The sequence below is a fragment of the Mya arenaria genome, chromosome 14, assembly GCF_026914265.1.
Source record: "Mya arenaria isolate MELC-2E11 chromosome 14, ASM2691426v1".
Classification (NCBI taxonomy): Eukaryota; Metazoa; Mollusca; class Bivalvia; order Myida; family Myidae; genus Mya; species Mya arenaria.
In genome coordinates, this window is record NC_069135.1 from 503,090 (window position 1) to 517,605 (window position 14,516).

Consider the following 14,516-nt stretch of genomic DNA (forward strand, 5'->3'; position numbering starts at 1 on the left):
AATAAGACGGCAATAGTTCCTATCTTCAATTATTTCTAGTTTTTACATCGTCTGATTTTGCCGTTCATTTCAGTATGTGAGCACAATGTTATTAAGTGTGTTCTCATCACGTCTGCTTCACACAACGGCTTATTTACATCTCTCCGCACACAGGCAAGTGACGTCAGCCCTTGATGCTCACACAGGTCAAATAATGCACTCGCACCCACCCCCTGTTTCTTCTGTTTGTCTGAATAATACATATGTGTCTATGAAAAAGTTGAAATACTCGATGAGTTCTTACTCAATTTTTCAATGACCACGCAAAGGTGAAAAGCCCAATACTACTTATGATTATATTTTGATGGTTGTTAAATAGTATAATGACTTAAAGTAGTATCTTCATGATTAAGTTTTTACTTCAGGTCATCTTACTGACCTAGATTACAACCTCATTGACACATTATCAACGCAAACTCTGACACACGAAATGTGTATCGTTAGAGTTGTATAAGGTGGACTTTTCTCAAAAAGCGACATTCTTAATAAAAGCCATTTCATTGGAGGAAATGTAGGTATCGTTCTAAGTAGTGTTCTTGTCCTGTAGCACTGAAGACAAATAGTAGCAGCATTCTATAAATTCAATGAGGGTATCTTTACGGTAAAATGTTTATATGAAAAAAAAAATGAATTTCTGAAGAGAAACAATATATGCAGTGAATCGGACGAACGGGATATTTATGAAGTGTGGCCATTTCTGTGTGTTTGTCTCTCGTTAATTGTGTGTTGAACCATGTGATGTAACACAAACTCACATTAACCTTTACATTGTTCTGCATACTAGACTTCTTGCACCTGTTACAGATTGGCTTAAGTTGATAGTAGATGTGTTCAGCTATTTATTAGAATAATGAAGAACTTTAAGGATAACCAATCAATGTATTTAATAATAAGACTAAAGCTTTAAGCATGCATTTATTGTAACCAAATATTGATGGTTCAAGAAAGTGTTCATTGGTCATTGTTCGGTTTAGGGTCACAAATGTCGATGACTTCTCATCTATCCTGAAAAGTTTGTCTGTCCATTGAGTGTGATTGAGGCGAGCTGGGAAGCGCACGTCTCCAAGTACTGGTTCCACACGAGACCAGAGGGGCACCTCTGGACGAAAGCGTTTCCTTGTAGGTCACACTGGATGAACTTGGTTGGATCGGGGTGGGAGAAAAACAGGGCCTGAGCGCTTATGGCTTGAGCGGTACACGGGTTAGCACCGTTCAAAAACCCTGCAAATACGCAGTCATTTTCGTTCTTTAATACAAATTGACATAATCTGATGATTTTTTTTTTTAATTTAACTGAAATGTATGTAAATAAAGTTGTTTTAAGTAAAATGATATTTCTATAAAAAAAGTTTGACGTCCGCACCGCTTATGCTACTTTATTTAGGATAGCAAATCTGTTTTATCGGATTTAAACCTTTGAGAGTCCAGTTACTTATTTCCCTTTGTTCTTAAAACTTGCTTTTAGAAACTACCTGTGACTGCAGCCAAATAACCAGGGTTCGCCACACCGCCTTGTAGTGTGTACACACACGATTGCCTGTTCTGGTCCCAGATGAGCTGATCAGGGCAGGTGATCACGCGAGCATTTCCGGCAGCGTCGCACTGGATGAATTGTTTGTTGCTATTCGCAACAGAGAAGAATATCCGGCCTGCTTGGAGGCTCTGAGCTGTGCATGGACTCGGAATGCCGAGAGAGGCGATGTAGGTCGGCTGGGCTACAATTGCCTATAAAAGTAACGGAAGCTGTACGGTGTGTATGTTTTGGCCAGGTAAACTTTAATACATGTCTTGTAAGTAATTTTAGTATATGTTCTTCACATTGGAACAAGAACATAAATCTATCAAGCACAAAAGTCACACGAAATAAAAGAAGAAAGCAGGTTCATAATGAGCAAATTTAAGTACGTTGATTTTTTACAAACCGTATTACTTCGTTCCCGAAAATGAATAGCTATGATATATTGCATTGCACAAGTGTTCAAATTTTGTTGGCTTTTATTGTAGGAATGAGTTTAGCTTGCCTTTGGAGTAATGCATGAGGATGTTGCCTGGTCATAGAGCTCTCCATTGGGACACTGGACAACATACATTCGTTCGTACAGTCCGCATTGGAGAAACTTTGATGCGTCGCTCGGGTGGGGGAAATTCAGGGCCTGCAGAGCGTTGTTTACGCAAGGGTTGGTCTCCACCTGCCACTGGCCTATGAGGTTCATGAATGGTAATTGTATATATTTGTGACATTCTAAGATTTAAATTAAAACGTGTAAATACGCTGGTTCCACTCATAGAATATTAGCAGATAGGGGCTCATAAGATTGCAAATACCAAAATAATACTAGTATACCAGAAATGCATTATTCGTGAAATCTAACCATACTCATATGTTTCAAGTATGTAAAGAAAATTCAGCGTCCATTGTACACATATAATAAAACAATAAACATACATATTTATGGACGACATTGTTTAAGTGTATTACAATCCTATAATACAATACCGTATACTTACAAGATGTGCGGTAGTGGGTTGATCCAGGCAGGATGATGCTTCGGTCCGCGTGCTCTATTTCAAAGAAAAGGATTCAAATTAAACACTTGCATGTAATCATAAATAAGTCAGATAAACCCAACACGGCAGAGCATTTCATATTGGTACTGTTTTAATAAAAGATTGAATATTCCTTTTTGAACAAAATTAATTTAATTGAAGACTTCTGATTTTGTACAGTATGTTACTAAAGTAAATGATATAGTACAGTATTACTTTCACGTAAGGACTATTCATTCAGTCAAATGTTCTAAAGGCACACCAAAAAAACAAGCATCCACTAAGGGAGACACAGGACGCCACAAGATAACAGTGAAAGAAACAAATTAGCGTTATTCATCAAAATTAGGTTTACTTTGTAAATCTGTGTTATTTTTTTTCAAAATATCTCAATCTTTCACGTGTTACAACATTTATCCAGACCGCAAAATGGAATGTGTCAGCCTTATTAGAGCAAGCACAGCTTGAAAAAACGGAATCAAACCTAATAACCATGTTAAACTAAATTGAATGTATATGCAACGACCAAATACAGACAACACAAGGAAATAAATAAATGAAAACTGAACAACAGACGTATGATGTAAGATGCACCTATACACAGACATGTATCATACACAGCCGAAATACTAGCTATAATTATGTTTATATGTTTTATACTCTTACCCTGATCATTGTCCGGCACGGTGGCAGCCTGCACAAGACCACACAGGACTCCTACACACGTGAGAAACAAGACAGAATTCATTCTCGAAAGGAGGAAATCGAGCAAGATGTCCCGTGTAAAACGAGTGTAGCAGGCTTAACCATTTGCAGATCTTTTATACCTACCGTTAAGGAAGCGATGTTGATGAAGGTAAGGGTGGAATCACGATTATTGTGGAAACCTTTTAAAATGGCGCATTTGATCATAGACATTTCCGTATTTTCATTACCAGCCTTTTCTACCATGTCAAAATATGTCTGTCATTTCTCTGTTAGAAAACTACAAAAGGCTGTATCCTTTTTGTTGTTTGCAATACAACTAACCAAATCGTTTAATGGATGTCCGTTTTTATTTGATTGTTGAAACAAAAGTTTTTGCGTAGCAACAGGTTCAAAAGCAAAGAATTTGAAGGCGTTAGTGTTTTTTATCCTACTCGTGATATGTATACTAAATGACTCAAACATTAAAGGAACACCTAAGACATGTAATATTTGTTCAATGCAATTATATCACGAAAAGGCTATTCCTAAATCACTTAAACCAATTTCTTCAGGATTAAATAGTTTTATTAGGCATGTTTCAAGTAAATTCAGTGAACGATCAGGAGTAAAATTACAATGCTGACTTAATTTGTCAAAGCCTTCCAAAAATCCTGCCATGGATTCCATGCCTCTTTAAAGACTAATTAACGAACTCAATTCTATGTTTTCCTTTTAGTTAAGTATTTTAATTTTGCTTTATTCGGAAATAATAGTACCGCCAAAACCCTTCTATACGCTGGATTCGTTGTATAGTTTTCTTTCCTACAAAAGGGTTAGACATTATTTCATATACACAGCATCGCAGCTTGTTGTCAACAGTAATAAACCTTAACTTTTCGGAAAAAGGGCATTAAAACCAAACACATTACCGCTGAACATAACTTCCTACAAAACAACGGTATGTTTTAAGTCTTTGGCGTTTACACTGTGCAATTAAACGGCGTTTTTTAACTTTTGGCTACTGAGCTTGTTTCTGAAGCTTTTCATAGAAATATTTGTACTGAAATTATTTTGTTGCAAGTAGCAATATACCCGATGCTTACTAGTAACAAACGGACGTTTAACAGTTATTTAGACTCTATAAAAATCTTCATCTAATCATTTAGGACAAGTAAATATCTAAGTTGCTTCTCAAAAATATGTTCTTACACTCCATAAAGAGGTCATTTAAACAGAAAGGTAGTTCAATTATCAAACATATACTTGTCCATATTCTATTGGAATTATGTATACACAAAGCAAGCTCCTATGACCGTAGCTTACTGGTTGGCCTGTTTAACAAGTATAGTTGTATAAGGCATTAGCGCCAGTGTTAAGGACAAAAATGCTAATGTGCAAGTCCGCGGAGAAATGCCGGACAAAAAAGTATATTGAATAATCAAGCTCTATTATTTATTTCTAATAAGGCCTCGAGTACCACTGAAAAACAATCTTTCTTTTTTCTTACGCTGGGTATAACAGTAAAATCGGCTTGGAGGTTCGGCTTATTGTAAGGATTCGATAAATTGCACTGTTACTCCATGTGCTTTCACTAACCGAGCAAGTAACCAGAATATTTATATACTGATTTTGAAGTTTCAAAATAAATTCTGTGTTTATCTATAGGTTCAATAAGAATTATATTTCCATTTCATCAATCTCGTCCCAGTCTGATGTATGTTTCTAGTGAAATTGCATTACGCCTCTGCACATTATGAACAACAACAGTATTGTTTTCGTTCGACATTCGTGTTGCATTTAATAAAGTTTTAAATGTTTAAACGTTTATTAAAGCTGCACTCTCACAGATTGAACGTTTTGACAACTTTTTTTTGTCTTGGAACGAGTCAATTTATGCAAAAAATGCATATAAACCAGTCATATAAGACTGCTGACAAAAAATTAGATCGCAGATTTTTATATTAAAGTTTAGAAAAATGGTGTGTTATGCATAAAACCTTAATTCTGGAACGGATATATGAAATCTGCGATATAATCTTTTGTCAGCAGTCTTTCATCACTGGTTTGCAGGTATTTACGCAAAAATTTGCTCTTTCCAAGACAAAAAAGGTAAATCTGTGAGAGTGCAGCTTTAAGCTTGAAGATCGGTAGAAAAGTTTGCTTTATTTGAACGGTTTAATGAATTATTCCTTTTTCCTCTTATTCCTTTTATATCAAAAATCTTAGAAAAGCTTAATTCATTAAAAAAATGAAATAAAAGGCGCATGCAATCGCAATGAAATTGGAAAATGAAAAAGATATCGAGATTTAAAAAAAAAATATTAAAACATACAATTTGGTACATAGTTTGTATGTGTCACGATGATATTCCTATCAAAATGAGTAAAATTTAGCTCTATTTCGAAAGTCATTCACAAAAAACACATGAACATTTAGTGCTTACTGTGAGTTTTACAAGACCTTTATGACTAAAAGTAGGTTAAACAAAAATTAATGCTGACATCATATGATATAGAGTGTTATGCTAATCCACTGTTTTCAATGCATAACAAAGGCCATGTTTATTGTATAAACTGATTTTGAGTAATCAGGTCTTTGCTAAACTCTGAGTGGATTCAGGAAATGTCTAGACGGTACGATGCTTTCAATGAAGAGGACATTCAGTTTGTTCAAGTACTTCCGGAATATTATAGAACTTTTTTAATTGTTAGAGTCTATCCGTCAGAGTCGTTGTGTAATATATAAACTCATGATTACATAACACATGCATGATTAAGTGAGATAAACTGGTAAATAGTCAGATACACATTACTATATAGGTGTAAATGTTCTCATAAGGTGGTCATTCTAGCAGATCGCCATATGGGACTCAGGTAAATGATCATTCAACGGTCCGAGTCGGACACATATGTCTATACAACAGGTTAAGTTTCCATATTTTTTTGTATATGGTTTCCTCTTAAGTATTAATTTTGAATTTGTCAAGCAATCAAATGAAACACAGCATTAATTATGCTCATTCGTATCGTGTAAATAAATTATAAAGGCATACTAAAACAAAAAAAGATATTAATTAATATTGGCTTTATTTTAGTCCGAAAACATACTCTACAACTACGGCAGAACTGTTTGTTGGTCAGGCAGTACAATTTGCGCTTTGCATCTTTTTACATGACTTCTAAATACCACATCTAAATTATTTCTTAAACGGCTGCTGAAATCAGAGTGTGTAGACATACGATTGTATTGAACAGTTGTAACTATTTATCGAATAAAAAGGGGGTTCACTTCTGTGTTTCCTAACTTTACATTAGTGTTTTGCGAATACATGTACTTACTTTTCATTTAATCTCTGGAATGAAAATATATGTTTGGCGTCTTGTTATTAAATTATACAGAAAGTGAACATAACTTTCATGTTTATTGTTGAAAGGGTGTGCTATATTGCAAAGAAATTGAAAATGATAATAATTGTATTTGCACACAATCATACATTCCTCACATCTGCATACACTCTAATGTTAGAAAATAAATCTTTTCGTCGAATTAGGTGATTTGGGTCGAGAGTAACAGAGGAAATAATTTGCAAGAAGACTGCCGTGTTCACCTATTCATATTGTTTATAAGCAGAAGCTATATAACAAGTCTTAGTATGAGAGTGCTCAAAAATGACTCCTTTTAAAATCATGTTGGTGAACTTTCAAGGGAAGTTTTTAGAATATTTTACTAGGAGGTTAAGGCGTTTCAGTGAACGAGATGGTGGTTTAATTAAGTCCATCAATCATCTACACTAATACACATTTAGTTTAAGAACTATTTATAACATCCACTTAATTGGTATAAGTCAAACTGTTTACAAAACCCTGTTATGATGCCCTGTCATTTAAGTGTTTATAAACACAATACTTTAAATGTAATATAACGATCAAATACATTATGAAACTCGCATCTAATGAAGTGTTATGCATGTGTTTGTGTTCAAAGATTGAACTCAAAGGCATGAACAAATGGAAAACATTTTGATAGTTGTTTGCTGTCAAAGTGTTCAATTGGAGAATACAACACAATTTATCAAATTAAAAATTGTATGTGTGGATTATGAAAAGTGTATAAAAATACACCGTTTCGTGGAGTTCAAAAATCAATAAAAAAACTTTAAAACAGCATTCTAAAAAATAGGGATATCCTGACAGGGAAAACACTTAAAAAATACTTGAAGTCAATCGGACAGGGCCAAGAGAGATTGGACTGGATTGTAGGTTAGTTGGGCTATATTATAAACCAAAAAGGTAAAGGATGTTGTACGGGATGTATGTTCTAGATGTACGTGTTCATATATAGTCAATGATTTATGTTTGTAAGTAATTTCATGGCATCTTTTCAACATCTAATAAACACGTATATCTTTTAAACACAAAAAGAAAGGGCCTAAGGAACATTGTTTATGTTGTATATGTACACAAAACGTATCACTTATTCTCTTTCATATGCTAATGTTCATTTTCTCACGCGGCTTCGAATTGCTATAAGTAAAGCTAGCCATTGGTATAAGGCAGGATGTTGTTGCTGATTGCAGAGTGCTCCAGCGGGACACTGGATAATGAACAAATCCGTACAGTCCGCACTGGAGGAACTAGGCGGCGAAGCTTGTTTGGCGTCCGGACGTTCAGGCATTGCAAAACGTTGTTCACGCAAGGGTAGTCGCTACCTGTCACTAACCTGTGAGATTCACTCACATTGTAATTTTAAATATTGGGATTCTAAGATTTCCCTTTGTATGTGTATGTACGCTGCTTGCATGTACATGGTATTGGCAGTAACGGGTTCAGCTGGGAATAAGATTTTACATACCGAATGAATTAACCAGAAATGCCTTTTTCATAACTCATAACAATAGTCAACTCTTTGCATGGTTATGAGTATATTAGCTACCATTGCACACAAATAATTGACTATTAATGTACATAGAGATTGAGGAAATCAAGTGTGTTTATTAAAATTCAAATGTACAGAACTGGTGTTACATGATGTACGGACTAGAGTGGCTCCAGTCATGTTGATATTTCACCCAGTCTTTATAACTATGAAAGAAATAACTTGTTTCCATATCGCTTTCCATTTTAGGCCCAATACTACTTATGATTATATTTTGATGACTGTTAAATAGTATAAATGACTTAAATTAATATCTTCATGATTAAGTTTTTACTTCAGGTCATCTAACAGACTAAATATTACAATCCTCACTGACACATTATCAACGCAAACTCTGATACACGGAGTGTTTATCGAGTGAGTGGTATAAGGTGGACCTTTGTCAAAAAGTGACATTCTTAATAAAAGCCATTTCATCTGAGGAAATGTAGGTATCGTTCTAAGTAATGATCTTGTCCTGTAGTACTGAAGACAAACAGTAGTGGCATTCTATAAATACAATGAGGGTATCTTTACGATAAAATGTTTAAATGAAAGAAAAATGAATTTCTGAAGAAGAAACAATGTGTGCAGTGAATCGGACGAACGAGATATCTATAAGATATGGCCATTTCTACGTTTAAAGTTGTTATCCTTACTAGTCTTCTTGCACATGTTACAGAATGGCTCAAATTGATATTTGATGTGTTCAGCTATTTATTAGAATATTGAAAAACTTTAAAGATAACCAATCAATTTATTTTATAATAAGACTAAAGGTTTAAGTATGCATTTATTGTAAACCAAATGTTGATGGTACAAGAAAGTGTTCTTTGGTCGTTGTCCGGTTTAGGGCCACAAATGTCTATAACTTTTCAAGAACCACCTATCCCGATAAGTTTGTCTGTCCAGTGAGTGTGAATGAGGCCAGCTGGGAAGCGCACGTCTCCAAGTACTGGTTCCACACGAGACCAGACGGGCACCTCTGGACGAAAGCGTTCCCTTGCAGGTCACACTGGATGAACTTGGTTGGATCGGGGTGCGAGAAGAACAGGGCCTGAGCGCTGATGGCCTGGGCGGTACACGGATTAGCGCCGTTCAAAAAACCTGCAAAAACGCAGTCATTTTGTTCTTTAATACAAATTGACATAAACTGTTGATGTTTTGAATTTAACTGAAATGTATGTAAACGGGGCTATTAAAAGCAAAATGATATTTCTATAAAAGTTTGACGACCGCACCGCTTATTCTCCTTTATTTAGATAACAAATCTGTCTTATCGGATAAAGACCTCTAAGAGTCCAATAACTTATTTCCATTTTTTCGTAAAACTTGGCTTCAGAAGCTACCTGTGTACTGCAAGAAGATAACCAGGGTTCGCCACACCGCCTTGAAGTGTGTACACACACGATTGCCTGTTCTGGTCCCAGATGAGCTGGTCAGGGCAGGTGATCACGCGGGCAATACCGGCAGCGTCGCACTGGATGAATTGTTTGTTGCTATTCGCAACGGAGAAGAATATCCGGCCTGCTTGGAGGTTCTGAGCTGTGCATGGGCTCGGAATGCCGAGAGAGGCGATGTAGGTCGGCTGGGCTACAATCGCCTATAAAAGTAACGGAAACTGTAGCTGTTTTGGCCAGGTAATCTTTTATACATGTCTTGTAAGTAATTTTAGTATATGTTCTTCACATTGGAAGAAAAACATAAATCTATCAAGCACAAAAATCACACAATATAAAGGAAGCAAGCAAGGTTCATAATGAGCAAATTTATATACGTTGTATTTGTACAAACCGTATGACTTCGTTCCCGAAAATGAATAATTATGATATAATGCATTGCACAAGTGTTCAATTTTCTTGTGCTTGCTTATTATTGTAGGAAGGAATTTAGCTTACCTTCGGAGAAATGCACGAGGATGTTGCCTGGTCGATAGAGCTCTCCAGTGGGACACTGGACAACAGTACATTCGTTCGTACAGTCCCGCATTGGAGAAACTTTGATGCGTCGCTCGGGTGGGGGAAATTCAGGGCCTGCAGAGCGTTGTTTACGCAAGGGTTGGTCGCAACCTGCCATTGGCCTGTGTGGTTCATGAATAGGTAGTTGTATATATTAGTGATATTCTAAGATTTAAATTGAAACGTGTCAATATGTTGGTTGCACTTTTATAATATAATATTAGCAGTAAGGGGCTCAGTTGGGTAAATGATTGCAAATAGCCAAAATTATATAAGTATACCAGAAATGCATTATTCGTGAAATGTAACCATACTCATTTTTTCTGAGCATGTAAAGATAATTCAGCTCCCATCGTTCACATATAATAAAACAATGAACATACATAATTATGGACGACATCCCTTTGGTGTATTACAATCCTATAATACAGTAGTGTATACTTACAAGATGTGCGGGTGAGCGTTGATCCAGGCAGGACGATGCTTCGGTCCGCATGCTCTATTACAAGGAAAATGATTCAAATTAAACACTTGCATGTATTCATAAATGAAGTCAGATAAATCCAACACGGCAGGTCAATAAATTTTGGTACTGTTTTAATAAAAGATTGAATTTTAATTCTTTTAAATGAACTTAATTTAAGACATCTGATTGTGTACAGTATGTTCTTACTGGATTAAATAGTGTTATACAGTAGTGACTTCCACGTAAGTAAATCAAGTCAAATGTTCTAAAGGCACACTGGTGAAAACCAAGCATCCACTAAGCGAGACACAGGACGCCACAAGATAACAGTGAAAGAAACAAATTAGAGTTATTCATCAAAATTAGGTTTACATTGTAAATGTTTATTTGTTTTTCACAATATCTCGATCTTACACGTTTTACAACAATTATCACAAAGCCCAATTTAAATATGTCAGCCGCATTGGAGCTAGCACAGCTTGAAAAAAACTAACATATCAAACCTAATAACTATGTTAACCTAAATTAACTGTACATGCAACAACCAGATACAGACAACACAAGGAAATAAAAAAAATCGAAGCTGAACAACAGACGTATATTGTAAGGATACACTAATACATGGACATCTATCATACACAACCGAAATACTAGCTATAATTATGTTTATATGTTTAATACTCTTACCCTGATCAGTGTCCGGCACGGTGGCAGCCTGCACAAAACCACACAAGACTCCTACACACGTGAGAAACAAGACAGAATTCATTCTAGAGAGGAAGAATTGGATCAAGATGTCCTGTTTTAAACAAGTGTAGCAGGCAGAACCGTACGCAGCTATTTTATACCTACCGTTAAGGAAGCAATGTTGATGAAGGTAAGGGTGGACTCACGATTGTTGTGGAAACCTTTTAAAATTGTGCATTTGGTCATAGACATTTCCGTATTTCATTCCCAGCTTTGTTTACCTTGTCAAAACAAATGTCTGTCATTTCTCTGTTGGAAACGCGTTGCTGAGTGAAAACCACAAAATGTTGTATCCTTTTAGTTGTTTGAAATACAATTAACCAAATCGTTTAATGGAAGTCCGCTTTTTATTTGATTGTTAAAACAAAGGGTTTTGCGGTAGCAACAGGTTCAAAAACAAACAATATAAAGGCGTTAGTGGTTTTTATCCTGATATTTAAAATGAATGACTCAAACATTAACGGAACACCTCAGACATGTAAATTTTGTACAATGCATTTATGTCACGAAAAGGATATTTCGAAATCACTTGATGACCAATTTCTTCAGGGTTTATTAGTTTTATTAGGCATGTTTCAAGAAAATTCAGTTAACGAAAAACATTTTTAAGGCGATCAGGAGTAGACATAGAATACTGACTTAATTTGTCAACCTTCAACGAATCCTGCCATGGATTCCAGGCCTCTTTTAAGACCAATTAAAAATCTTAACGAACTAAATACAATGTTTGCTTTTAATTAAGTAATTTTGCTTTATTCGGAAATAATAATACAGCAACCAGCCTTCTATACGCTGGATTTAATTTGTATATTTTTCTTTCCTATAGCAGGAGCTCAAAATGGATATTATGTCGTATACACAGAAACAAAGCTTGTTATCAACAGTAATAAACTTTTCCTTTTTGGAAAATGGGCATTATAACCTAACACCTAACCTCTGAAAATAACTTCCTACAAAACAACGGTATGTTTTATGTCTTTGGCGTTTACACTGTGCAATTAAACGAGGTTTATGTTTAAACTTTTGGCTACTGAAGCTTGTTTCTGAAGCTTTTCATATACATATTTGTACTGAAATCATTTGATGCAAGTAGCAATATACCTGATACTTACTAGTAACATATCGGAAGTTTGACAGATAATTAAACGTTATAAAACGCTTCACCCAACCATTAACGAGAAGTAAACACCTTACTTGCTTCTTAAAAATATGTTCTTACACTCCATAAAGAGGTCATTCAAACAGAAAGGTAGTTCAATTATCAATCATATACTTGTCCATATTCTATTGAAATTATGTATGCACAAAGGAATCACCCACGACTGTAGCTTACTTGTGGGCCAAGTATAGTTGTATAAGGCATTAGCGCCAGTGTTAAGTACAATATTGCTAATGTGCAAGTCCGCGGAGAAATGCCGGACAAAAATGTCTAGTGAATAATCAAGCACTATTATTTATTTCTAATAAGGCCTCGAGTACCACTGAAAATAAATCTTTCAATAACAATTATATTTCCATTTCATCAATCTCGACCCTGTTTGACGTATGTTTCTAGTAAAATTACATAGCGCCTCTGCACATTATGAACAATAACATTAATGTTTTTGTTCGACATTCGTGTTGCATTTAATAAAGTAATAAATGTTTAAACGTTTCTGAAGCTTGAAGATCGAAAGAAAAGTTTGCTTTATTTGAACGGTTTTATTCCTTTTCTTTATTTATGAAAAATCTTAGAAAAAAATTAATTCCTGAAAAAATGAAATGCAAGGCGATTGCAATTTCAATGATATTTGAAAGAAAACAGTTAACGAGATGTCAAAAATGGTAAAACCTATGATTTGGTACAGCGTTTGTATTTGTCATGATGATATTCCTATTTGTCCTAAATAAGAGTTTTACAAGACTGTTATGACCAAAATAGGTTAAACAATGCTGCCATTAGATGATATAGAGTTTTATGCTAATCCACTGTTTTCAATGCATAACAAGAGCGATATTTATTGTATAAACTGATTTTGAGTAATCAGGACTTTGCTAAACTCTGAGTGGATTCAGAAAATGTCTAGACAAATCTGACTTTCATATATGCACTGTAATCACATTGCTTTATGGGCCTTTTATGCGTCCTTGTACGGTACGATGCTTTCAATGAAGAGGACATTCAGTTATTTGTTCAAGTACTTCCGGGCTAGTATAAAACTACTAATTGTTAAAGGCTATCCGTCAGAGTCGTCGTGTAATATATAAATCATTATTACTTAATACATGATAATATAAGATGAACTGGTAAATATTCCGATACACATTAATAATAAGGTGTTCATGTTCTTTTAACGTGATCGTCCTAGCAGATCGCCATATTGGACTCAGTTTCAATTGTTTTTCTGTATAAAAAGTCCTCTAAAGGTATTGATTTTGAAAGTTTGTCAAAAAATGAGCAGAAACACATAGCATTACACATGCTTTTTTATCTCTTAAACATTTAATAGAGGCATACTAAAAAAAGAAATTCATTATTATTAAATTTTTGTCCGAAACCTTATTCTAGGCTAGCCGCTTATACGTGTTTCTTCTGGTATAACTGTTGGCCAGGGAGTACAACTTGCACTTTGTTCAAGCTTTCCCATGACTACTAAATACCACAGCTGATTTCTGTCTTCCTCGGCATCTTAGTTTGTAGACATACGCTTGTTTTGAACAGTTGTCACTGTTTGTAAAATTAAAAGGTGGTTCACTTCTGTGTTATCATTACTTCACAGGAGTGTTTTGCTAATGCTTTCTTTTCATGAATCTTTGGAAACAAAATTAATGTGTGGCGTCATTTTGTTAAATTATACAGAAAGTAAATATAAGTTTGATGTTTATTGTTGAAATGTATCTTATATGGCAAAGAAATTGGGGTTAAGGGATTGCATGCATAATGCAATTTCCGTACATATGTCGAATACTTTTTCAAAATGTTAGAAAATAACTTTTCGTCAAATTATGTGTTTTGGTGGACAGTGACAGCGGAAATAATTTGCAAGAAGACTGACATACACATGCGTCATATAAGGCGTCTTAGTATGAGGGTGCACAAAATGGCTATTTCTCAATACATGTTGGTGAATTCACGCCCTCACGTTGTGTCCTGTTGATTTCAGGTTTTAAAAATATTT

General features: G+C 35.1%; 2 protein-coding genes across 2 annotated transcripts; both read right to left on the bottom strand.

Moving 5' to 3' along the window:
- Positions 1-1,039: 1,039 nt before the first annotated feature.
- LOC128217398 (uncharacterized) lies at positions 1,040-3,334 on the bottom strand. Its single transcript, XM_052924536.1, has 5 exons — positions 3,253-3,334; positions 2,548-2,601; positions 2,061-2,239; positions 1,512-1,764; positions 1,040-1,260 (listed from the first exon to the last, which is right to left on the bottom strand). Exons 1-5 carry the CDS (start codon positions 3,332-3,334, stop codon positions 1,040-1,042), a joined length of 789 nt encoding a protein of 262 aa, XP_052780496.1.
- Positions 3,335-9,073: 5,739 nt separating this feature from the next.
- On the bottom strand, positions 9,074-11,380 carry LOC128217399 (uncharacterized). The gene is made up of 5 exons (XM_052924537.1): positions 11,299-11,380; positions 10,591-10,644; positions 10,086-10,267; positions 9,559-9,790; positions 9,074-9,318 (listed from the first exon to the last, which is right to left on the bottom strand). The coding sequence occupies exons 1-5, from the start codon at positions 11,378-11,380 to the stop codon at positions 9,074-9,076; spliced, it is 795 nt and encodes a 264-aa protein (XP_052780497.1).
- Between the last annotated feature and the right edge of the window lie 3,136 nt (positions 11,381-14,516).